The following is a 26,989-nucleotide window of genomic DNA, read 5'->3' as shown; positions in this document are numbered from 1 at the left end:
CAGCTTCCTGCAGGGACAACTCTGGCCCCCGGGGATGAATACAACTCGCTGACTTGTGGCACTATCGGCCTGGTGGGGGCACGTGTGGGTGTTTGAGGGGGCACTTCACTGCTGTCCCATGGGGGTGGTGCGTAGTACAGCACACGTGCCTCGAAGCCGCATACTTCACATGCGGCACTGTGGGGGTGCAGCGCTCTGTGCAGTGAGGTCAGCGGGTCTCCTGCAGGGTGGGGTGAATCCTCTCTAGGACTCCTCAGTGCGGGTGTGTAGTCCATTCTAGGGCCCCCTTGTTACCTCTGTGCACTGATGTAAAGTACCTTCAGTCTCTGAGGTGGCAGTGCCCGTCCACTCAGCGGGTAGGATGAGCCCCTCTGGGTAGAAGGGCCCCTGTCACCTCTCTGTAGTGATCTCAAGTACCTCGGTCCCTGAGGTGGCAGTGACCGTCCATGCTGCAGTGTGTACTCCCGTCTAGGGCCCCCTTGTTACCTGAGGTTGCAGTGACCGTCCATGCTGCAGTGTGTACTCCCGTCTAGGGCCCCCTTGTTACCTGAGGTTGCAGTGACCGTCCATGCTGCAGTGTGTACTCCCGTCTAGGGCCCCCTTGTCACCTCTCTGTAGTGATGTAAAGTACCTCGGCCCCTGAGGTTGCAGTGACCGTCCATGCTGCAGTGTGTACTCCCGTCTAGGGCCCCCTTGTTACCTCTCTGTAGTGATGTAAAGTACCTCGGTCCCTGAGGTTGCAGTGACCGTCCATGCTGCAGTGTGTACTCCCGTCTAGGGCCCCCTTGTTACCTCTGTGTAGTGATGTAAAGTACCTCGGCCCCTGAGGTTGCAGTGACCGTCCATGCTGCAGTGTGTACTCCCGTCTAGGGCCCCCTTGTCACCTCTCTGTAGTGATGTAAAGTACCTCGGCCCCTGAGGTTGCAGTGACCGTCCATGCTGCAGTGTGTACTCCCGTCTAGGGCCCCCTTGTTACCTCTCTGTAGTGATGTAAAGTACCTCGGTCCCTGAGGTTGCAGTGACCGTCCATGCTGCAGTGTGTACTCCCGTCTAGGGCCCCCTTGTTACCTCTGTGTAGTGATGTAAAGTACCTCGGCCCCTGAGGTTGCAGTGACCGTCCATGCTGCAGTGTGTACTCCCGTCTAGGGCCCCCTTGTTACCTCTCTGTAGTGATCTCAAGTACCTCGGTCCCTGAGGTTGCAGTGACCGTCCAAGCTGCAGTGTGTACTCCCGTCTAGGGCCCCCTTGTTACCTCTCTGTAGTGATCTCAAGTACCTCGGTCCCTGAGGTTGCAGTGACCGTCCATGCTGCAGTGTGTACTCCCGTCTAGGGCCCCCTTGTTACCTCTCTGTAGTGATCTCAAGTACCTCGGCCCCTGAGGTTGCAGTGACCGTCCATGCTGCAGTGTGTACTCCCGTCTAGGGCCCCCTTGTTACCTCTCTGTAGTGATGTAAAGTACCTCGGTCCCTGAGGTTGCAGTGACCGTCCATGCTGCAGTGTGTACTCCCGTCTAGGGCCCCCTTGTTACCTCTGTGTAGTGATGTAAAGTACCTCGGCCCCTGAGGTTGCAGTGACCGTCCATGCTGCAGTGTGTACTCCCGTCTAGGGCCCCCTTGTTACCTCTGTGTAGTGATGTAAAGTACCTCGGCCCCTGAGGCTGCAGTGACCGTCCATGCTGCAGTGTGTACTCTCGTCTAGGGCCCCCTTGTTACCTCTCTGTAGTGATGTAAAGTACCCGAGGCTGCAGTGACCGTCCATGCTGCAGTGTGTACTCCCGTCTAGGGCCCCCTTGTTACCTCTGTGCAATGATGTAAAGTACCCGAGGCTGCAGTGACCCTTAATGCAGGGGTTGGGATGAGGCTTTCTGGGCAGCACTTCAAAAGGAGGGGCTCTCTAGCTGTGGGGTGTAGTCTTCGTTCTGTACAGTGATGTCAAGTCTAAAGTTGCAGTGACTGTCCATGCAGGGGTGTGGGGTGAACCCCTCTAGGACCCTCTGCAAGAGCGTTTCCCCAGGCAGCACCGGTGTGTAGTCCACTCTAAGGCCCCATGTCCCCTCTGTGTTGGGGTACCATGCACAGGGTGTGCCCTGAGCTGGCACTGTTGGGGTACCGGCAGTGTTGGAGTAACATGCACAGGGTGTGCCTTCAGTTTGCAGTGCTGGGTGTGCACTGAGCTAGCAGTGTTGGGGTACTCTGCACAGGGTGTCTGGAGCTGGCAGTGTTGGGGTACCGGCTGTGTGTACCCCTGCACAGGGTGGGTCCTCAGCTTGCAGTGCCGAGTGTGCACTGAGCTGGCAGTGTTGGGGTACTGGCTGTGCTGAGCTGGTAGTGGTGGGGTGCCATCCACATGGTGTGTACTGCGCTGGCAGTGCATAGGGTGTGTCCTGAGCTGGCAGTGTTGGGGTACTGTGCCCAGGGTGTCTGGAGCTGGCAGTGTTGGGGTACCGGATGTGCTGAGCTGCCAGTGCAGGGGTACCCTGCACAGGGTGGGTCCTCGGCTTGCAGTGCCGGGTGTGCAGGCACCTCCTGGTTCTACACAGTATGGAATGCCTGCCACCTGAGCTCCATGTCATTCAGGCCCTGCCTTCTCCAGCCAGGATGGCGTGCAGGCTATTACTAGCCGGTGTGGCATTACTGCTGCCTCTCATGGTTTCTTAAACTGTCCACCTCGGAGTAAGGCTCCACTGCTATATTTAGCTTTCACCCTGTAAAGTTTATTGTCTTGGCCCTCTTCCGGGGCACCCCGGATCTGGCCACTCACAGGGTGTTTCCACAGGTTTGTTCCAAGGTGCTCCTGGCCTGGAGCACAGCCAGTGACTTGCATGCTGTTCTGTCCTGCTTTACAGCCTGTTCCAGGGTCCCCACCTGCGTCAGAGCCACGGAACTGTTCCTGGTGGCATTTGTGAAGGCTCCTAGAAAGGCTTGGCTCACTTCTGAACCAGTGTGTGCACATTTATTTAGCTCTGCCCTGCCAGGGCCCTGCTTTCAAGGCTTCAGTCCAGTGTGCTCTGCCAGGGCCCCACTGTACAGATAAAACTGCTCTAGCCTCTTAACCCCCCTTTTCTTTTGGGGAACACAGGCAGCAAACCGCTGTCCGCTCCACTTTGCCAAAAACAAATTGCACAACTTGATTTGTTGATTACTGATTATCTGGAAGCTGTAAGTATAATGGCACCCACATCATTTTGAAGGTGTTTAGGCTTCATGATGCATCTGCACCTACCTAATGGCGCAGTCACCATTGCGTTTTTCACTTATATTCATTTTTGCCCACGCTGCACAGCATCTTGCTGATTCTGTAAATCAACACAGGCAGTATCAAGCCAATAAAACCCAAAGGCAAGACTTGCTTTTGCCAATGCTTGTTTATGGCACAGACTTGCTTAGCTGCAGATCACAAAGCACAGGATGCCTGTTGGGGTGTCAGCTACAGTTGGGAACTTGGCACGGGGTGGGGAGGATTTAAGCTGTGACTAGGATGGGTACCTTGCACAGATGATGCCATCTGTGCTAATGCAGTGTGAGGCGTCGCTGCATTTGTAGGGTGGCTACAGGTCTTCTCCTTTATTGCAAGGACGTGGTTCACTATTCTGCCAAATTAGGTATCCTTGGCCTTCCAGCAAGGACATGGTTACCTAGTCTGCCCAGACAGGTATGTTGCCTGTGTGCTCTCCTTCCCCCACCTGTGCTCGTGTTGCCTGTGGGCTTCTCCCCACCCCCTGCACTAATGTTGCTGTGTGGCGTGTATTTTTGCCATGCTGTACAGCATGCCTAAAACATAGCAGGGTAACAAGGCCTTATAGGCGGTGTCTGTTGGCTCGGACAAAGCTTGTTTGCTATTGTGTGAACCATGTGCAGCTTCAAACACGCACCACCCTGTGAAGTGAACCTCTACACCACAAGTTCAGGCTGCAGCAGCTTCACCGGTATACAGGGCATAGTGCCCACACAACACAGGCCTAAACCATGCTGGGCAGGCTCCAGCCCTGGTCCTTCGTGTGCCTCACGACCAGTGTTCTAAACCTGCTGTCCCAACCTCTTGTCTTCTGTGGTCCCCACTTTCCCAAGACCGGGACCCCAATTAAGCTGTGGACCTAATCTGTTAATGTTGTAAAATTGTTAAGCTGTCACAGACTCCCCATAGGAGTGTTCGGGGGACCCCCAGTGGTCCCAGGACCCCAGGTTGGGAGCCACTTAAGCAGGGGGATAGTAGTAACCCTCTACGGTTCGTTTGGTGTTTAGAAGGTCGTGTTCTAACACTTCCACCTATTCGCAACAATGGCACCAAGTGGTGTACTTTTTTGTTTTTGTTTTTAATTCTTTTGCCTCGAACACACTTTATAAATGTTTACTGTGTAGGAGAATGAACCCTGCAGTAATATATTCAATTTCTGTGGGGAGCATTTATTGGCTATTTGGGGCAGTTCAAGCTTAGTCCCTCGTAACTTTGTATCCACACCAAATGTGCTTATTTTTTTGTTTTTTTCTCTCCAACATCCTAGGGATTCTAGGGGTACTCAGTTTGTGGGTTCCCGTGGAGGAGACCAAGAAATTAGCCAAAATACAACAAATGTTTTTTCATTTAAAAGAAATGGGGGGGGGGGGGTGGGGAACTGCAGCAATTTTTTTAATTTTTACCTGAAAATGGCATCGACAAAGGGCTTGCTGTGCTAAAATCACCATCTTCCCAGCTTTCAGGAACAGACAGACTTGAATCCGAAAACTGCATTTTACTGTGACATACTACATTTTTTTACTTTTGTTTTTTTTTTTGTGTGTGTGCTTTCAGACTCCTTCCAGTTAGTGACAGAAATGGGTGTGAAACCAATGCTGGATCCTGGGCAGCTAAACATGTCTGAAAAGTAGACACATCTGAATTCCGCTAGGGGTCATTTGTGAAGATCCTGCAAGGGTTTCCTACAGAAAATAACAGCTGAAATAAAAAATATTGCAATTGAGGTGAAAAATTTCTCTCCACGTTTTACGCTAACTTTTTCCTACTATGTCAGATTTTCAAAAGCAATATACAATTACAAGTCTGCTGGACTTTTCGGGTTGTGGGGCTATAGGGCTACCAGAGCCAATAAAGGAGCTGCACCTTGCAATGGGTTTTCACTGTATATTTGCTGAAATATAGAGTGAAAAATGGGTATCAAGGAAACATTTGTATTTCCAAAACGAGCACAAGATAAGGCGTTGAGAAGCAGTGGTTATTTGCACATCTCTGAATTCCAGGGTCCCCATACTAGTATGTGAATTACAGGGCATTTGTCAAATAGACGTCTTTTTTTACACACTGTCTTATATTTGGAAGGAAAATTGTAGAAATACAAAGGGCAATAACATCTTCTATTCTGTCTTGTCTTCCCTCCCCCCTGACCCAAAAAATATATATGGTACCACACTTGCGTGGTTAGGCTAATGCCCGCAACAGGAACCTAACCATGAACACATCACATTTTTACATTGAAATCTGACGTTTTTTGGAAAGTGCATAGTTGTGGATTTTGGCTTTTAGCTCAGCCAGCTCCTAGGAAAACCTAGCAAACCTGGACACTTCTGAAAACTAGACTTCTAGTTTAGTGGCCCCTAGACCAGAGGCACCCTCTGCATAACCATGTATTCCCCCCGCACCCCATGGGGTCTGGTCCTCAGAAGATGACCACTGCAGGGGAACCTGCTAAGACAGATGCCTGCTTTAGATCTGTTGCACCTGTAGCCTGCATAGTCACTCAAGACTCTTCTTTGTAAGAGTGGGTTGCACTCCTGAAGGACTGTCACTCAGGCTCCTTCATAGGAGCGGGTCAAACTATATCCACACTAGTCGAGAGGTACACTCGAGGCTTCTTAAGAGTGGGTCACACTGCATATCTGCAGTAGCAAAGGCCTTTCACGCAAGAGGCTCATTAGTAAGAATGGGTCACACTGCATATCTGCACTAGTGAAGGATCCTCCCTCGAGGCTCCTTTGTAAAGGTGGGTCACACTGCACATCTTCACTAGTAAAGGCCTTTCACACAAGAGGCTCCTTAAGAATGGGTCACACTGCGTATCTGCAATAGTAAAGGCCCTTCACTCGAGGCTCATTCGTGAGAATGGGTCACACTGCATATCTGCACTAGTGAAGGATCCTCCCTCGAGGCTCCTTCAATAGTGGGTCACACTGCATATCTGCAGTAGTAAATGCCTTTCACGCAAGAGGCTCATTTGTAAGAATGGGTCACACTGCATATCTGCACTAGTGAAGGGCACCTACGTACACAAGTGGGTCCTGGTGTGCCACACTAGTGAAATGACTCCTTTGTACACAACTAGGCCATGATGCTACTTCAAACGACCACGTGTGCACTAGTGAGTCACATTCTAGTGCAGTGACTCTTGTTCACCCATGGGGCGTGTTTCTGTGCGGTTATCTCTTCAGTGAGCTTGATGTGGGTAAATTAGCAGTATTCTGGCCTCTGGAGCTTTGCACCAGGACTGCATCCTGCTGGCCACTCTCATGGACATCCATGTCTGCTCACTATGGTGTAATCTGCAGTCATCCCAGTGAAGTTTTTCATAAGATCTGTTTTCTTGTGGCAGAGAGGACATTCTGGATGTGACCCTCACTGTCCCACTGCCTACACTTCGGATGTGTTTCTATAGCACCTTGATCATAGACTTGTGTAGTTAAGCACCCGTACTGGTAAGGCAGCTTGCGTCAGTGATGGGAAGACAGTCTGCCAGAAAAGGTAATGTCCTGTTGGGTTAGGGTGCCTTTGAGGGTCTGCTTTAAAAACCTTAAGAGACTAAGATGAGAGGTGTTAAGCATCAGACTGCAGTGGTTTGAAGAGGGTGGTTGTGGGGTCTGTCTGGTGGGAAGGGTTTGGTCTTCCCGTGGCTGTTCTGGGGAAATGGAGGTCCATGTTGCCCTTGGTGATGGGCCTTGCCTTCCTCCTGAGGGCAGGAGCGACTCTGCTTATGACATCAATGTTGAACAGATGTACAGGGTGACCTTTGACCTGGGTGCTAGTGGGGGACTTGGCATTCCTCACTGAAGCCTTCCTGGAAGTGCTCAGAGCAGGCTCTCACCTCTGCCTCCATGCCAGTGGTGTAGAAATTGAGGCATTGCCCTCCTGCATAGTAAAGATCACTTTAATTGGGGTCCAGGGGGGCTTCTTGGACCTCTGTCACTTCACCTGCTGCACTAACTGGCACTGCTTCAGCCCTTTACTTCTGAGCTATTCCTAGTGTCTGCCCTCAGGGCAGTAGTTTCCAGCAAGGTACCGTTGTAACCTTTCAACCCTTTTAAAGGTTCCCCAAATGTCTGGAGTTAGAATAATTAATGAGCTTCTTGGGCTATTTTCCAAATACTTGCACTTCTTTAAATGTTCTAGGGCTGGGGTTAGAATAGTAATGGAGTGGTCATGGCCCCTGTGCTGCCTACAGGCACCCGTGGAAGACAATGTTATCACACTGGTGACATTTGAAAGTGGTGGGGTGTAAAAGTTGGGTATGACTTATTAACGAGTGAAGCAAGCAAGTTTAATGGACAAACATGAGTTCCAAGGAGAGTCCTCCCAAGAAAATTGAAAAATGGTTGACAAATGGTGCATTAGAAAGCAAATGAATTTAGTGAGAAAGCTAGGCTTATAAAGAAGTGGGAACATAGCCTGGAAACACCAAACACATAAACTGTCCCATGTTACTGCATTAATGTTCGACAGTTACTTTAAGGTGAAAATTGTACAGCGCAGCAACTTCAGGCCCTTTCAAGTGTGTGCATGCCCAGTGTCTTGCACTGCATGCGGCGTCCACTTCGGAAGAAGATGCTCTAATCGGGAAGAAGCCACTGGCTGCAATCAGTCATAGACATATGTTGTAGGAGGCTGGACTGGCTTGTAGTGAGTACCAAGGGGTACTTACACCTTGCACCAGGCCCAGGTATCCCTTATTAGTGTAGAGTGGTGTCTAGCAGCTTAGGCTGAACTAGGAGACGAGTGAAGCTCCTACAGTACCACTAGTATCACTTGCACAATATCATAAGAAAACACAATACACAGATATACTAAAAATAAAGGTACTTTATTTTTATCACAATATGCCAAAGTATCTCAGTGAGTACCCTCAGTATGAGGATAGCAAATATACACAAGATATATGTACACAATACCAAAAATATGTAGTATAGTATTAGAAAACAGTGCAAACAATGTATAGTTACAATAGGATGCAATGGGGACACATAGGGATAGGGGCAACACAAACCATATACTCCAAAAGTGGAATGCGAACCACGAATGGACCCCAAACCTATGTGACCTTGTAGAGGGTCGCTGGGACTATTAGAAAATAGTAAGGGTTCGAAAAATACCCCACCCCAAGACCATGAAAAGTGAGTGCAAAGTGCACTAAAGTTCCCCAAAGGACAAAAGTCGTGATAGGGGAATTCTGCAGGAAAGACACAAACCAGCAATGCAACAACGATGGATTTCCAGTCGAGGTTACCTGGGGAACAAGGGGACCAAGTCCAAAAGTCACAAGCAAGTCGGAGATGGGCAGATGCCCAGGAAATGCCAGCTGTGGGTGCAAAGAAGCTGCTACTGGACAGTAGAAGCGGAGGATTCTGCAGGAACGACAAGGGCTAGAGACTTCCCCTTTGGAGGATGGATCCCCCACGCCGCGGAGAGTCGTGCAGAAGTGTTTTCCTGCCGAAAGACCGCCAACAAGCCTTGCTAGCCGCAAATCGTGCGGTTAGGGTTTTTGGATGCTGCTGTGGCCCAGGAGGGACCAGGATGTCGCCAATTGCGTCTGGGGACAGAGGGGGCGTCAAGCAAGTCAAGGAGCCCTCTCAGAAGCAGGCAGCACCCGCAGAAGTGCCGGAACAGGCACTACGAAGAAGAGTGAAACAGTGCTCACCCGAAGTTGCACAAAGGAGTCCCACGTCGCCGGAGACCAACTTAAAAAGTTGTGCAATGCAGGTTAGAGTGCCGTGGACCCAGGCTTGGCTGTGCACAAAGGATTTCTGCCGTAAGTGCACAGAGGCCGGAGTAGCTGCAAAAGTCGCGGTTCCCAGCAATGCAGTCTGGCGTGGGGAGGCAAAGACTTACCTCCACCAAACTTGGACTGAAGAGTCACTGGACTGTGGGAGTCACTTGGACAGAGTTGCTGGATTCAAGGGACCTCGCTCGTCGTGCTGAGAGGAGACCCAGGGGACCGGTGATGCAGTTCTTTGGTGCCTGCGGTTGCAGGGGGAAGATTCCGTCGACCCACGGGAGATTTCTTCGGAGCTTCTAGTGCAGAGGAGGCAGACTACCCCACAGCATGCACCACCAGGAAAACAGTTGAGAAGGCGGCAGGATCAGCGTTACAGAGTTGCAGTAGTCGTCTTTGCTACTTTGTTGCAGTTTTGCAGGCTTCCAGCGCGGTCAGCAGTCGATTCCTTGGCAGAAGGTGAAGAGAGAGATGCAGAGGAACTCGGATGAGCTCTTGCATTCGTTATCTAAGTAATTCCCCAAAGCAGAGACCCTAAATAGCCAGAAAAGAGGGTTTGGCTACTTAGGAGAGAGGATAGGCTAGCAACACCTGAAGGAGTCTCTGACGTCACCTGCTGGCCCTGGCCACTCAGAGCAGTCCAGTGTGCCAGCAGCACCTCTGTTTCCAAGATGGCAGAGGTCTGGAGCACACTGGAGGAGCTCTGGACACCTCCCAGGGGAGGTGCAGGTCAGGGGAGTGGTCACTCCCCTTTCCTTTGTCCAGTTTCGCGCCAGAGCAGGGCTAAGGGGTCCCTGGACCGGTGTAGACTGGCTTATGCAGAAATGGGCACATCTGTGCCCATGAAAGCATTTCCAGAGGCTACTCCTCCCCTGCCTTCACACCATTTTCCAAAGGGAGAGGGTGTAACACTCTCTCTCAGAGGAAGTCCTTTGTTCTGCCATCCTGGGACAAGCCTGGCTTGACCCCAGGGGGGCAGAAACCTGTCTGAGGGGTTGGCAGCTGCAGTGAAACCCCTGAAAAGGCAGTGGGTCTGTGCTACAGACCACTGGGATCATGCGATTGTGCCAACTATGCCAGGATGGCATAGAGGGGGCAATTCCATGATCATAGACATGTTACATGGCCATATTCGGAGTTACCATTGTGAAGCTACACATAGGTAGTGACCTATATGTAGTGCACGCGTGTAATGGTGTCCCTGCACTCACAAAGTCCGGGGAATTTGCCCTGAACAATGTGGGGGCACCTTGGCTAGTGCCAGGGTGCCCTCACACTAAGTAACTTTGCACCTAACCTTTACCAGGTAAAGGTTGGACATATAGGTGACTTATAAGTTACTTAAGTGCAGTGGTAAATGGCTGTGAAATAACATGGACGTTATTTCACTCAGGCTGCAGTGGCAGGCCTGTGTAAGAATTGTCAGAGCTCCCTATGGGTGGCAAAAGAAATGCTGCAGCCCATAGGGATCTCCTGGAACCCCAATACCCTGGGTACCTCAGTACCATATACTATGGAATTATAAGGGTGTTCCAGTAAGCCAATGTAAATTGGTAAAATTTGTCACTAGCCGGTTAGTGACAATTTGAAAAATGAGAGAGCATAACCACTGAGGTTCTGGATAGCAGAGCCTCAGTGAGACAGTTAGTCATCACACAGGGAACACATACAGGGCACACTTATGAGCACTGGGGCCCTGGCTGGCAGGGTCCCAGTGACACATACAACTAAAACAACATATATACAGTGAAAAATGGGGGTAACATGCCAGGCAAGATGGTACTTTCCTACACATGTGCAGACAGATCTTTAAGTGGGATGAAAAAGTTGGTACTCTCTAAAAGGGACATATAAAATATTTTTGTGATTACCATAGTGTGCCATCCAGCCTGTATCTTGGTTTCTGTATGAGATGTTATTGCGTCCAGAAATATAACACAGCAACTGACATACACCTAAAACCTATCAGTACTGTTGACTTTGTCGATGTTTGTTAGTTGTTTAAGATAAATGAGTAACAATGATTAGCTACAAAAAAATTAACATTGGAAATGTTTCAATTTGTAAATTGACGCTGTAGGAAGTTGGCTCTGTATGCACTATTTCAAAGTAAGGAACAGTATGCAAGAGTCCAAGGGTTCCCCTTAGAGGTAAGATAGTGGCAAAAAGAGATAATACTAATGCTCTATTTTGTGGTAGTGTGGTCGAGCAGTAGGCTTATCAAAGGAGTAGTGTTAAGCATTTGTTGTACATACACATAGACAATAAATGAGGAACACACTCTGAAATAATTCCAGGCCAATAGGTTTTTGTTATAGAAAAATAACTTTTCTTAGTTTATTTTAAGAACCACAGGTTCAAATTCTACATGTAATATCTCATTTGAAAGGTATTGCAGGTAAGTACTCTAGGAACTTTGAACAATCACAATAGCATATATACTTTTTACATAAAACACATTTAATTGTTTTTAAAAGTGGACACAATGCAATTTTCACAGTTCCTGGGGGAGGTAAAGTAATGTTAGTTCTTGCAGGTAAGTAAACCACCTATGGGGTTCAAATTGGGGTCCAAGGTAGCCCACCGTTGGGGGTTCAGAGCAACCCCAAAGTTACCACACCAGGAGCTCAGGGCCAGTCAGGTGCAGAGTTCAAAGTGGTGCCCAAAACGCATTGGCTTCAATGGAGAGAAGGGGGTGCCCCGGTTCCAGTCTGCCAGCAGGTAAGTACCCGCGTCTTCGGAGGGCAGACCAGGGGGGTTTTGTAGGGCACCGGGGGGACACACAAGCTCACACAAAGTACACCCTCAGCGGCACTGGGGCGGCCGGGTGCAGTGTGCAAACACGCGTCGGGTTTTCAATAGGAGTCAATGAGAGACCAAGGGGTCTCTTCAGCGATGCAGGCAAGGGGGGGCTCCTCGGGGTAGCCACCACCTGGGCCAGGGAGAGGGCCTCCTGGTTCCGATCCTTCAGGTGCTGGGGGCTGCGGGGTCTTTTCCAGCCGTCAGGATTTTAGTCAGGCAGTCGCGGTCAGGGGGAGCCTCGGGATTCCCTCTGCCGGAGTCGCTGTGGGGGCTCAGGGGGGACAACTTTGGTTACTCAGTCTCGGAGTCGCCGGAGGGTCCTCCCTGAGGTGTTGGTTCTCCAACAGTTGAGTCGGGGTCGCCGGGTGCAGTGTTGCAAGTCTCACGCTTCTTGTGGGGATTGCAGGGGTCTTTAAATCTGCTCCTCTATATACAAAGTTGCAGTCTTTGTTGAACAGAGCCGCTGTTCTCGGGAGTTTCTTGGTCTCTTGGAAGCAGGGCAGTCCTCTGAGGATTCAGAGGTCTGTGGTCCCAGGGAAAGCATCGCTGGAGCAGTTTTCTTCTGAAGGCAGGAGACAGGCCGGTAGGTTTGGGGCCAAAGCAGTGGGTGGTGTCTTTCTTCTTCTGCAGGGGTTTTTCAGCTCAGCAGTCCTCTTCTTCGGTAAGTTGCAGGAATCTAAATTCTTAGGTTCAGGGAAGCCCTTAAATACTAAATTTAAGGGCGTGTTTAGGTCTGGGGGGGTTAGTAGCCAATGGCTACTAGCCCTGAGGGTGGGTAACCCTCTTTGTGCCTCCTCCCAAGGGGAGGGGGTCACATTCCTCTCCCTATTGGGGGGGGGGGATCCTCCATCTGCAAGATGGAGGATTCCTAAAAGTCAGTCACTTCAGCTCAGGTTGCCTTAGGGGCTGTCCTGACTGGCCAGTGACTCCTCCTTGTTTTTCTCATTATCTCCTCCGGCCTTGCTGCCAAAAGTGGGGCTATGGCCGGAGGGGGCGGGCATCTCCACTAGCTGGAATGCCCTGTGGCGCTGGAATGAAGGGGGTGAGCCTTTGAGGCTCACCGCCAGGTGTTACAGCTCCTGCAAGGGGGCGGTGATAGCATCTCCACCCAGTGCAGGCTTTGTTACTAGCCACAGAGTGACAAAGGCACTCTCCCCATGTGGCCAGCAACATGTCTCGAGTGTGGCAGGCTGCTAATACCAGTCAGCCTACACAGGTAGTTGGTTAAGGTTTCAGGGGGCACCTCTAAGGTGCCCTCTGGGGGGTATTTCACAATAAAATGTACACTGGCATCATTGTGCATTTATTGTGCTGAAAAGTTTGATAGCAAACTTCCCAGTTTTCAGTGTAGCCACTATGGTGCTGTGGAGTTCGTGTTTGACAGACTCCCAGACCATATACTCTTATTTCTACCCTGCACTTACAATGTCTAAGGTTTTGCTTAGACACTGTAGGGGCACAGTGCTCATGCACTGGTGCCCTCACCTATGGCATAATAGTGCACCCTACCTTAGGGCTGTAAGGCCTGCTAGAGGGGTGACTTATCTATACTGCATAGGCAGTGTGAGGTTGGCATGGCACCCTGAGGGGAGTGCCATGTCGACTTACTCGTTTTGTCCTCACCAGCACACACAAGCTGGCAAGCAGTGTCTGTGCTGAGTGAGGGGTCCCCAGGGTGGCATAAGCTATGCTGCAGCCCTTAGAGACCTTCCCTGGCATCAGGGCCCTTGGTACCAGTTACAAGGGACTTACCTGGATGCCAGGGTGTGCCAATTGTGGAAACAAAGGTACAGGTTAGGGAAAGAACACTGGTGCTGGGGCCTGGTTAGCAGGCCTCAGCACACTTTCAAATCAAATCAAAACATAGCATCAGCAAAGGCAAAAAGTCAGGGGGTAACCATGCCAAGGAGGCATTTCCTTAGAGGCTGTGAATTAAATACTATTGAGGCCTGTGGAAGGAGATCTGGATCCCTGTTGCAAGAACCCTGCTAGTTGTTTGGAACAGTTTCATGAGGAAAACAATACAGCCACTCTACTTCTAAAGGAGCCGTCAAGCTGCAGCCAGGGCCTGGGGTGTCACATGGGGGAGGCTATCATGACAAGGGGTCTCAGTACAATAAAAATAACGCAAGATTAGCATATAACACTCACCCAAGACAAGGCACTAAACCAGACGTGCTTGCATCCACACCTACTGTGTGACAAACGGAGTATGGGTGGGATCTATGCATGTGAATGGCAGATGTTTTCCCTCAAGCAGGGATGAAGACTTCAACGCCTGAAACCACGATGCTAAAACTATCACTGGCCTATAGTGGGTACTTCCTTAGACCACAGTGGAAATGGAGGGCTTGAGAAAGCTAAACTGTGCATCACCATGCAGAGAAGTTGATTTACTGCCTGACTTCTGTCTCCTGCTTCAAGGTGAGGCTGGCCAGACAGCCTGGGACAGACAGCCCAGACTTAAATACATAGTTGTTTGTTTAGCAGTGCAATCGTATCTCTAAAATGTATTTATTATCTGAATTTGTAAGAATTTCACATGTGTGCAGCCTCTAGTCCTAATGGCGAAACTGCCTCTTATCAGCCAAATGGCCATCTTTGGGCCGCTGTCTGATGCTGAGCTTTGACATCCCATCTGTGGTCTAGTGTGCACGTGGCATTGGAATTTGTAACTGAGACCTCATGCTGGTGAGGGCAGGAGACTGTAAAATGAGGCTAAAATTAACCCTCCATTCCAAGGTGTGGTTAGGGTAAGGAGTGGCAGTCCTGTTATTTAAGTAACTCATCCCAGAGTTCAAAGCTCCCTTCAAGGTCCAGCTCACAAAGATGGAGGCAGGCAGTGTGGGCGTCCTCTGTCCTGGTGGATGTTTTGTACATTTCGGTAATAAACAGACAATAGGCCTAGCTGAACAGTTTTACTAGCTTGACTCAAATTTTGCCACCTGGCCTAAAGTGTTAGAAAGCTGTGGTATTTGTTAAATTTCTTGCATGCTGTTTGAAATGTGCTTTTATTGCACCCACCTTCACAATAATATGTGAACCTGAGGTTGGGGCGGTCTTTGTAGCTTGTTTGCTGACCCCTCTTCTGTTTTCCAAATTAACCTCTTCACCACATACCTTACGGAAAGAAGGGGAATCAATCGCTACACGCGTGTAGTATCCGTGCCGGAAAGAAAGCAAACTTGGCCATAATACCGCCACAGTAACCATCTGCAATAGCTGAACATTTGGTTGGGAGAAATCAAACCACAGCTTCAGTCTTGATGTACATTTTATCATGTAGCTACATTAATTAGTTTCTCAAGTGTTTTAATACACTCCAATAAAATAAAACAAATTGGTGGCTAGAAAATGTTTTTTATTGTCCGGACGGGAGGCTTGGATTATGGTTGTTTAAAGCAGTCTTGTCTAAAGCCACATCAGCAATAGGTTTATGGTAAAGTCCTAAAGGTAGATTCTGATGACCATTTGGCTGCCTCTGAGATGCTCCAGTCAAGAGCCCATCTTGTAGGCCTTTGATGCAATTGCGCTTCGAATTTGGTTACCTAAATACCTGCTTCTGTCAACCAACATATCCGCCTGGACAGCACAGTGGCCCAAGTGGTTTTTGCAATCCATATTTCTTACCTATGTTCTGTTGTAAATCTCTTGTACAAGCTTTAGTCTTTAAACCTCTGCTTACACACGTCACCATTATCCAGAAAAGTGGGGTATATTATGAGTTTCTGTGTACTGAGATATAGAGAATCTATGTTCTGAGAGAAACCCACAACACTACTTGCCAAGTTGCTCATCTTAACATCAAATTATTTTCTATGACATCAAGCATATAAAGTTATTTCTCCCCCCCCCCCCCCCCCCCCCCCACCGTCTGACTGTTTCCTTAGTAGATCACAACCACCGGGCCAAAGCTCCAGAAATCTAAGAATGTTAGTTTCAACAGAATACTGTGCTTTTGGTGGTGTAGATAGTCTAATAGCGCATCCATTTATGTACAGATGTTCCCCAATGCACTTACCTTCCAATGGAGAATGCCCTGCTGATATGACTGATTTTTTTTTTTCCTTCCTGACATGTAAGCAAGTCCTGATTCTGCCATCTGTGACCGAATTGACCATATTCAATTCTGTCTTCTGCGGGGAAAGTCTCTTGATGGCAAAGGAGTCAGCTAGAAGCTTCAAGACATTTATGTGAAGGTTTATTTTGGCCAGGGACAGCACACCCTCCATAAACATCAGATCTGCTGCTGGCACCAGGCTGTTACCCCTGGTAAGCTGCGATATATGGCCCTGCCATTTCATACCTTCATATGATCAAGCTGCTCAGACAGGTTTAGTCATTGTTTGCCTACTGCGTTATCTGGCCCTTATAGGACTGACCCTTCAAAGGGCTAGAGTTCTGAGTCTTTGTAGAGCCCCATAATGTAATGGTACTGGAAATATCACCTGAATGGACAACACCAAGAGTCCCCTATCTTGACCAATGACCTCAGTGGCCCAGTCTAGCTGGTCAGAGCAGACCTCAACACCTTGATCGCTTTCACCTTCTGAGGCAGCGTCCAGTTGTCTTCACTGGGGCTCCCTGGAACCCAGGAATTTGATGCACTGAATGTCAGAACCGATTTCACTGTTTCTCACAGCCCAGGTCCTGAAGCTGTTGTATTGTCCAAGTGAGATGAAGGATTAGTGATTGATGGTTCTATGATAAGATGGTCTGATCATCAGAGTAGATCCATTGTACCCCCTCTGGTTCTTTGGGATTTTACTACTGGTCCCACGAGCTTGTTCAAGCATCATGGTGCTTCTGACCGCCTGAAGGGAAGGGCCTTGCCAAAAAACTTTTCCGTGGAGAGCAAAGAAGGGGATTGACAAGTTAGTCTTAAGTGTAGATGCACCATTAAATATTGCTCCCCCAGGAAGTCCTGAAGGAAGTGTATACCCTCCATGATTATGTTAAATTATTTCAAATTTAGGACCAACCTGGAGCCTCTGCCTTTTGCACTAGGAAAATTGTACTGACACAACCACTGTGGTGGGGAGTTGACACTTTTCTTTTTAAATAATTATTGTAAGTCTTTCTTGAAGGGGGGGTGGGGGGAGAGACATTTTGGGGTGGTGGGAGGAGGGAGTGTTCAATTCCAGCTTGTAACCCAAATGTTTTTCCGGTCACCTCACTTCCTGTGGTATGCTTTGCCAATTGGCTTGGAAGTGTTAAACCCTGTCCCCAAAATCATCTTGTGTAGAGGGAGTTATTTCCTGTAAAAGGAGTCTGTTCCTGTTGAGGATGCCCTTCAGTATTGTGTTGAACCTTCCTCTGCCTCCTCACACTTGTTAGGGAAGAAGGTTCCTACTCTGGACAAGTCTTAACCTCCTGGCTTTGTGGTAAAGTCCCATCTTGGATCCTTGGAATGGGGATTCCCATGAGCACCTGGCCCTACCATGCAGGCCAAAGTTAAACTTATTTCAGGGAAGCTTGGGCTTCATCAGTTGTGCAAATGGTGGCCACACATTTCCCTAGGTCCTTCATGAGTTAGGTCCCAAACGGGCCTTACACTCTCTGGCTTGCCTCGGCACTGGCTGTATCATTAAGCTGGTGATCCATCATTAAGCTGGTGATCCATCATGATCAGTCTGCGCCATTCTGTTGAAATGGTGCATTAGCATTTGAGCTGGCAGACTGCTCTCTGGGCCCAGCATGTAAGGATGTCTGGGTCAGTCTGTTCTAAAGTATCCTTGGCTTTGAAGGCTGGTTCCAGTATCTTGGTGAGAGGACCCACCAGGTCAAACCTTGTGCTGGCAACTACACCAGGCATGGTCTGGTCCCTTTGGGTCCCTGACTTTTCCATAAGTGACCGTACGAGAGTTGACCAAGTTTCGGTCACCTTTCCTGCCAATGATGGTCTGGGCACTTCTCAAATCCATTCTGCAGCTGGTGCTGGGCATAGCTTGCCACTTCAGAAGAAGGTGTCCATTGTGAATTTTGGAGGGGTGGGCAGTTTTTATCTGGATCAAGATGTGACATCTATGTATTTGTCTTGAAGTGGCGTCTCTTGACTTGTGTTGCTTACATGGCTCTGATCTGCCATCCTGATGAACGGAGGTGGAGGAAGCAGTCCTGTATCTGGGCCAGCATTGCCATCTGGGGCCAGAGGGTTAGCTGGTGACTATGGCAGGGCATGTGGTCTCCAAGGTATGCACTGGACAACCTCTCCCATACCTCTGTCGCCACTTTTGTGCTTTTATTTTGCTTTTGGAAGATTTTCAAGTATCAGATGGTTGAGGGTTTTGCACATCCTTAGGCGCCATGCCTGTTTTTTTTAAATCTCTTTTTAGCATTTTTGTGAATGATTGCAAAGCTAGGACCAGCATTTTGTCAAGACTGTTGCACTCGGTTATAAAGTGCACCCACCAGCCTGTGGTCCAGGTCTTGTCTGGAAGCCTCTAATCCTCCTCTGGATAGCCTGGATCTATATCTGCTTTGATGCAGAGTCCACCCACTCAGAATATTGTGTACACAACCAATGGGTGGAGCACCCCAGGTCAGGTCTACTAGGGTTGCAGGTGTGGAGGGCGAATCGGACCACTGTTCCTAGGAGGAATCCTGAGTATTTCTACAACTCTTGTTCTCATTTTGGGACTCGGGTGTGTAAGGGGAGCAGTCAGACAGATACCTGCACTGAATAGCATGGCTGGGCTATGTGTAACCGTGGTTTGAACAAGACCACATCTAAAGAACCACGGCCGACTACCAGGCAGATGTGCCCCTCTCCTCTACATGGACTCGTTTGTAGACCACCAATGTGACCTGTATGCAGACTGACAAACATGAAAGGCCAGTAAGTGCAGCACAGGGAGAGAAGGTGTCCCTTATTTCCCCTTCCACCCCCGCCCCGCCCCCCCCCAAAAAAATACTGCATAAGTCTTGATCACACTACTCCAAGTCAACACATTAGAACAAATCAGTCCAATTTTTATGCAAGAATAGTACGTGAGGTACTTGACTTGGCTCTTAAGCAGCAAATGGGCAGAGTGGTGTCTAATGTCATGGACTAGGACAGGTGTGATTGGGGCATGTGACTTGTGACATGTCCTTGGACTCATTAGAAAAGATTGAGACGCCAATGCAAACATTTCGAAAGATTGTGAATCCTAATCTGAGATTCCAGCCATGACAGGAGTGGTGTAGTTTGCTAACATGGCTGGGGACAAATCTAGATCACCAATCTGCTGTTCTCCTTTCTTGGGGTGGAAAACCTTTGCACATCAAGCAGTGCCATGTTCTGTAACTACTTTTGTAGCGTGTACTACAAATCTGTTCTGAACAGCGCATGTCCTTTTCATGCCAGGGCATGGCATCTTTGGTTCCACCCTCCTGGGTTTTAGACCTGGTTGCTCTGGACTGAAATGAAACTGCAGTACCACTTCTGAAACTTATTGGAGTGGTCAACGGAAAAATTTGTAATACAGGGCAAGAGGGATCAAGTGCGCACCCTCACATGTGCAGCGCTTTAGCAGAGAGGAAGGCGCAGGAGGTAATTCAGTAAAGCTGGGTTTGAGATGCCACCTTTGTCCCACACTGGGTGTTCCCAAGAAGGGGCGTCTTGCCCTTGGCTGTAAGGAGTCGCCTCCTACCCGGGCCTTTCTAGTACTAGAAAGCAGGGCACAGCCTTAACCGGCTTCTCTCCGCTGTGATCTTTTCTGCAATAAATGAGCTCATGTTCTCCAAACTAACCACGTTTACGCATAGACTATGCTTCTGGTGAACTTACTTCCAAAGGCCATTCTTCAAACATTGAATCCTGTTGAAAACCCTAAACAAGTGTTTCCCATGACTTGTTTCAGTCTAGTGAATAGACTGAAACAAATGTAATACCTGGGTATGCGTTAAACATGACATATACGAAAAAGCAAAAGTTGAAACCATTCAGTTGGATGTTGAAATGAGAAATAACATCGAAATGAAAACTGGTGAACTTCAGTTTTTTTTTTTTTTTTTTTTTTTTTTTTTTTTTTAAATAACAAGTGTTACTTGTCCTGTCGTTTAACTACGTACAAACTCGTCTTACACCACTGTCCGCCATTGGATGAAGTGTGTTTTTTTTTTTGTGTTGGGGGGGGGGGGGGGGGGGGGATGTAATTCAACCAGCTCTAGCTGTGCCCAATGTTGTATCCCAGTCAAGTGATGGTTGATACCACCTCTAAGGATGTATTGCTTATCCCTGAACTCAACTATACACGCTGGATGTTACTCTTTATACCCCTAACAAGACGCCTCTACACTCTAACCGGTAACCCACTTTTTAACCTTGAGCAGCCTCCAGAAAGTATTCATTGTCCCTTCACCTTGATGGATCACTCTCAGCTGATTCAGAGGTGGACTGGTAAGGCACCTTCTGCCGGGCCATGTGGAAAACCCTCTGCAATGCAGTAAATACATTTTACATGTCCCTCAGATGGCTTGAAAGTTGTTGTTTTACCAACCGTGGGTTACTTGTGTTTTTTGTCTCGCCGGAAGATGCAGATTTCGGGCTTTGTTTCCAATAGTTTGTAAGACCCCATGTGTTGGTCTCCTCGGCTGTTGCTGGATTCTGCCCAGGCTAGTAGGTGGGATGATTTGTTTCCAGGGGCCTCGACGTGCTGCTTCTAAGGTGTTGGTGTGTTGATTGCTGCTCCCCATCTGATTGCACAAGATGTGCAAGTTTTTTTGTTTTGCCCTGCTGCAAAGGTAAGGAATTTCCAGACCACCCCTTCCTTCCCCTCTGGGCCTAGCAGCAGGCACGCTGTCGGATAGTGCTCATGGTTGAGCACATTCGGGCCATGTGGATGTACTGGGGGGGTGGCTGCTACGCTGGAGACTTCCTGAACCCATGAGTTGGACTCTATGGTCAGCAATTCTCCCCTGTAATATGGCGATCTGTAAATGCTCTGCAGGAAATAGCTCAGCTTCTTTTTAATTTAGAGCCTGTTTTTGTGTTTTTTTTTTTTTTTTTTTTTTTTTTTTCAGTAGCAAATCGGACACTCATTTTTATTTTATATGCTATTGGTACCACAGTACTGTTGTCTCCCAGACACGGTGGCGCGCTGCGTGACTCTCGAGGCCTTTACTTTCTTTCCAGGGTACCTTGCTACCCAAAACCATAATGTAGTGCCTGGAAGTGGTGTGTGTGGGGTGTTTTTTGGTTGCAGTACCAATGGTCCTCTGACTGGAAGGTGACTGTATTTGTGCAATTGAATTGAGCTGTAGCCAATTTCCCCCAAACTTTGGGCTCGGTATTTGGAGAAGACCACCCCAAACCTCAAGACTCTATAGATGTGCACAACGAAAGCTGAGGTTCTTCCAGGTCTCTAGAATGGAGGTTCTTAACCTCATCTGGTAAGGTTGTCTCTGGAGTCATCTGCAAAAAGGTTAGCAATATGGTCATCTTATTTGCAAATGGACCCATGTAATAAGTGGGGTCACCAAATACTGGATTGCAGTGTCCCTCATAACCAACTCTGCACTCGTGAGGTTGTGAATTGCAGCCTCCTACAGCTTGCTGCCTTCACTCTGGTGGGGATCTGCTGCGGTCAGACAACTTGATGGCTTTGCCAAGGCAGGGCCCTCTCCCAGCTCTTTGAGCATGGGGGGGGGGTGGGGTGGGCACACCCAAGGCCCTGGCATTCCTGGCCATGTGCAGCAGGGGTTGGCCTGGGGCCAGCTCTGCACCGACTCACCAAATGGGCTGATATTTTTCTGCTTCCATACGATCGGTCCTGAATGGTACCTCATGTACTGATGCAAACCCACCCCCCCTTTTGGTTCCCTTATTTGGCTGCAGAAAAGGTAAACTTATTTTTTTTTTTTGCCGATATATCAAAGACTAATTTTTTTTTTTGTGTGCAGATTATTCAAACTCTGCTAAAGTCACTGAAAGTCTCCCCAAACTGGAAGTGCACTAGCACCCCCAGAGTAGTGTATGTGAGGTAGCTGTGTCTTTGGATGAATCTTTCCATTGAATGGTTTTTTGTACCACCGCCCCACTAATAACTTTGGCCCTATTTGAATCTTTGAATCTGCCCCAGACTTTCCAAAAAGAGTATAGTTTTTTTTTTTTTTTTTTTTTTCTTCAGATGCCTCGAAGGTGCCAAGATAAAGGGGTCCAAAAGTGTAATTTTCTATGATATGGTTTGTACAGAAACAGCTTAATGGAATTACACCAAATGTGGCTTGAAGGTAGAATGTTACTCAGGGAAGTGTTTGCTAGCTTTGTAAATCTGTTTGCTAGTTTTTGAGAAATTAGCACTTGCAAAGGTGCTCAGGTTGGGCCTGTAGAAGTTTGTTTTTAGATCTGGACTGTTAACTTCCAGATTCTCTGGAACCAAGAATCCATAAGATTCGTGATTCCAGCTTAAAAAGACACGGTTATATTGGGGAGCTCTTCTCCACCCAATTACAGTTCACAAATCTGCAGTACTTATTAGCTGTCACATTTCTTGTGTGGTTACCATTACCAAGAACTGTGTTGGGGGGGGGGGGGGGGGGGGGGGGCTAAAAATGGGGCACTAAGAGGACGGGTCCCCCGCACCCTCCTTGGGCCCATGTGGTGCACCAGCAGTAAAATAAAAATTTTATCATTGTTTTTGATTAGGATTTGATTCCTCAGTGGGATTTGCAGATTCCTGGATTATCCTCACCTCAGGATTCAGAAATCAAGCACTAGATTCCTGAATCCTGCTAAAAGTGAAAGTAATCGGTGTAATACTGCTGTACTTGGCCATCAGGACAGGAGAAGGGCCTTTGGCCTAAAGCTGTGTGCAGCAGGAGTTGGAGACCTGCAGAGGGTCTGATGTGGGACTTGGTGCCCGGATCCTGCTGAGGGCTGACCGCAGGGGTTCTCCCTGAGGAGAGAGCCTGCACTCTCGAAGGCTGAGAACAAGGGCCTGCTTTGGGCTGAGGTGCTAATGCCTTATCCGGGCAGAATGGACATCCCAGGATGGGGAGCTTCAAAGGCCTAGCCGCCTCTGAAATACGACCCAGGTCTCTCCAGATCATGGAGATGACCATAGCCCCACTCCAATCCGGACCCCCACTTGACAGTATACGGGGAAGGAAAATTGGACAGATTAGGTGTGCCCACTTCATGCCAGCCCCACCCCTAAAGGGAATGAGCTGAATTAGACTTGTTTTTTATATAAATTTGTCCATCTTGTGTGGGAAGTAATTGGGCCATTAGGGTTATGCCAACATCCCAGTGGGCATAGAAAGTGTGTAGTGAGCCCATTGGCTACCACTTGGCACTCCCTGTAACACCCCTAAATTGAGTAGGTAGATGGCACCCCTGAACCCTAGAACTTGGATCACCACTTCCTGCAAAGAAAAGGACAGTCTCCTCCCCCTACATAAGAGGAGGCAGAAGCAGCAGCTGACCGGTACCAGCCCTACCTGCTGCCTTCACCAGCAGCCGAGCTGCCAAAAAACCCAGGAAGTCTTCCTGCCTTTCACAAAGACTCGACTCCTGTGAGCAGCAGACCTGATTAGTAACAAAGGACTCTGCAGCAGCCTCAAGAACCTTGAAACCTGATGTCCACAAGGCAAAGTGAACTAACTGTGCCAGCAAGGTTCCCCAGCTGCCCAGAGTGAGTCCACTACGGTTTAACTCTTCGCTTCTTAGTCTACTTACCTGATTACAAAGTTCTTGGCTTTGAAACCTATATAATTTATTTTTCTAATTTGGCCTAATATTTATTCTTGGAGTGTCCTGTTCATTCCCTTTTGAGTACAACAAATGCTTAACACGACTTCTTGATAAGCGTAACTACTCACGCACACAACCACAAAATAGAGCATTGGTCCTATCTACTTTTGGTTCTGCAAAACCAATTGAGGATCCATTGGACTCTGGTGTGAAGCTCGCTCTATGTAGTGCAATAAAAGTAAGTATACTCTGCAAAATGTAGTTATATTTACAACTTAAGACTTCTCTTCCTCAACTGCCAACAAAGCATTACTCTTCAAATTGAGTGCTTATGACCTCACAATACTTGTGCCAACAAATACCTCTGAGTGTAATTAAACAATGATACTACATTCATAGTCCTCTGTAAAAGTATAATTTGTAATCATCTACGAATTAAATACTGGCTATCGTATCTTTATGGGGAGGTCGTGGGAATTGTATTTGTCTTATGGTTTCCATGGTTAAGCAAGTTAAGGATTGCATTGGTAGCCTTTAACGTTTGGAATTTCGGTTTTTGTGTGGTTGTGCTTTTTTTTTTTTTTTTTTCCCCCTCCCAGTTTGTTACCACAGTAACTGCACTTTCACTTTTGTTGAATTTAAGTTTAACGAACATTGAGGTGTTATAACTGGAGCTTATTGCATGAAAGACCCTAGTGTTCTATATTTTGAAGGAAGATTTTAGCAACTGGTTGTGGAATCTGATGCAGTTTACAAATTTGGATGATAAACTGCCTAAGGTTTGGCAAATGTAGGTGATCTCTGGGTTTAACGTATCTTGCTGCAACCTTTCCCTGAAAAATCCGCTCTTCCAAATGGCTCTGACCTTCTCTCGGTTCATGTCCCAATCTGGTGCACTTCTTTTTATTTTGATGGGGTGCCCGCATTCAGAGGATGCAACTTGTAGTTTTGCTTTAAAGTTTACTGTAAACAAAGTAAAACCCTGATGTGTGGTAAGGCTCGAGTGAACTGTATTCCATATGTTCAGGCAGCAGTACAGATCTATCCGCACCAGTGACTCCTGGTGGTTGCACAGTTCCATATGCCTTGCAGTTCTCCTCAAGTTCTCCCACACAAGTGTTTGCTTGTGCAAGTCTTCCACTAATGTTCGTTGCTTTTTTTATTTCAGTCAGTGTTGATTTGGCGCAGCTTCCCCAGGTGCAGACATCTACGCAGAGGCTAAGGGACCCCGTCCTGAGAGCTGGCCGTCTGGAACAGACTTCCTCTATCTTCTGGCACCAAGGTGAATACTGCAAGCTTTAAGGAAGTTGACCAAACTCTAGTTGACTGGGGAGTAGTTGGGTGTTTTTCACGAGAGAACATTAAACTGAAGCCTCTCTGCCTTTTAGTTTTGGGGTTTTGATGTCCCTGTATGGTTTCCATCGGGTTTAAATGTTAACTTAACTTGAAAAGCTATGTATGAATGAAAAAGTATAGAAAAGTTTGACTTCTGATCAGAACTTTTTTTAATACATGTTCTTATCTTCCCCCTTTTGACTCTGTAAATGATGGCTCCTTACCTTCTTGAGAAGGTTGTGGTGTACTACTGGGTTAAATTGTGTATTCTTTTGCAGAAGTTTGATTAAATTACAAAATGTTGCATTACTGTTAGAGGGGAATCCTGGGGTACCAGTATCTTGCGACTTCGAGCGTGCACCTAGCCACATGAGTTTCTGCTAAGAGTCTCCGGCATGCAAAAACTGCCTAATTCAGATTTCTGTGTAATGCAAACTTTGTCAGTCTTGAAAATTGACGGCACATTTTTCCCAGGCCTACGATGTACATCAACCTTTCCATTGAACAGGCAGTCTGATTTGTTGCTTGTCGCATCTTCAGACTATTGCCTACTCCATACCTGCCTACGCTTAGGACGAAGTGTAAAGTGTTGTTTACCATGTAACGCTCTTGTTTTCACTCTTTAGGGTGCTACTGAATAGCAAGATGGCTGATCAAGGAGACAGTAACGCTGACTGCAAGTCCCGCAGTGTCCTCAGCTGGGAGCAAGTCAGCCGTTTGAATGACTTCCTTACAGAGATGGTACCCATCCATGGGAGGGGAAACTTTCCAACCCTAGAGATTACCCTCAAAGACATTGTGCAGATGGTGCGTAGCCAGCTGGAGGAGAAGGGCCTTAAAGTGCATGACGTGCGTCTCAATGGCTCTGCAGCCAGCCATGTCTTGGTGAAGGACAATGGCTTGGGCTACAAGGATTTGGACCTAATCTTCAAGGTGGAGCTCCCCACCGAGGCAGAGTTCCATTTGGTCCGGAATGTAGTTTTGGGGTCACTTCTGAACTTCTTGCCCGAGGGGGTGAACAAGGAGAAGATAAGCCCAGTGACTTTGAAAGAAGCCTACGTACAAAAGCTTGTGAAAGTTTGTACTGAGACGGACCGCTGGAGTCTAATATCCTTGACCAACAAAGATGGCAGGAACATTGAGCTCAAGTTTGTGGACTCCATACGGCGGCAGTTTGAATTTAGTGTAGACTCGTTTCAGATAATCTTGGATTCTCTGCTTTTTTACTATAGCTGCTCTGAAAACCCAATGACTGAACACTTCCACCCTACTGTGATCGGCGAGAGTGTGTACGGTGACTTCGAGGCTGCACTCGATCACCTCCAGAACAAACTCATTGCTACAAAAAATCCAGAGGCAATTCGTGGGGGAGGGCTCATGAAATACAGCAACCTCCTGGTCAGGGACTTTAAGCCAGCCGACAAGGACAAAATCAAAATGTTGGAGCGCTACATGTGTTCCCGGTTCTTCATAGACTTTTCAGACATCTTGGAACAGCAGCGCAAACTGGAGAGCTACCTGCAGAACCACTTCATAGGGGAGGAGAAGAGCAAGTATGACTACCTCATGATCCTGCGGCGGGTCGTGAACGAGAGCACAGTGTGCCTTATGGGACACGAGCGCAGGCAGACGCTTAACCTCATCTCCCTGCTCGCTCTGCGCGTCCTTGCCGAGCAGAACATCATCCCTAATGCCACAAATGTCACTTGCTACTACCAGCCGGCACCTTACGTTAGTGATGCCAACTTCAGCAACTACTACATTGCCAATTCGTCTTCCAGCCAGACCTATCCCACCTGGTTGCCCTGTAGTTAGCCATGACCTAGATCTCTAAAGCCTCCCAGGTCAAGGGAGGCTTCCAGTGGAGATGCAGATTGGACTTGCTGCTTGAGTTGGCTTCGGTGACAGGGCATCTTAAATGCAGCAGCAGGACTGACCACAATACACCCCTCCCCTTGCAGTGGTTCACGGTGAATTGTTGGTAATATTGCTTGGGCTAGTGGTGCACAAATTTGGGTTTCTCACGTGCACTTGGATTGGAGTTTGGGGTGATGTGTGCTGGCACTTATCACTAAAAGGATGTCTCCCATTTGGACACTGACCAATGTGAAGAAGCAAGAACCAGAGCTCTGTAGATGCTGGCAGAGCATGGCCTGATCGCTGGCCCCGGAGTCTCATCCAATACAGTGGCTTGTCCTCTGCTA

The 26,989-nt window shown here is 48.1% G+C and overlaps 1 protein-coding gene across 1 annotated transcript in view; it reads left to right on the top strand.

The window, feature by feature from the left end:
* TENT5C (terminal nucleotidyltransferase 5C) overlaps positions 1–26,721 on the top strand; it is a 33,201-nt gene extending 6,480 nt beyond the window's left edge. Inside the window, exons 2-3 of the mRNA XM_069203013.1 lie at positions 24,619–24,732; positions 25,412–26,721. Of these exons, the coding sequence (XP_069059114.1) occupies positions 25,431–26,600 (1,170 nt within the window). The 5' untranslated portion in view covers positions 24,619–24,732; positions 25,412–25,430 and the 3' untranslated portion in view covers positions 26,601–26,721. The remainder of the gene's footprint in view (positions 1–24,618; positions 24,733–25,411) is intronic.
* Positions 26,722–26,989: the final 268 nt, after the last annotated feature.

This window comes from Pleurodeles waltl, chromosome 8 (assembly GCF_031143425.1).
Source record: "Pleurodeles waltl isolate 20211129_DDA chromosome 8, aPleWal1.hap1.20221129, whole genome shotgun sequence".
NCBI classification, from domain to species: Eukaryota; Metazoa; Chordata; class Amphibia; order Caudata; family Salamandridae; genus Pleurodeles; species Pleurodeles waltl.
This window is presented reverse-complemented; position numbering and strand designations above follow the sequence as displayed.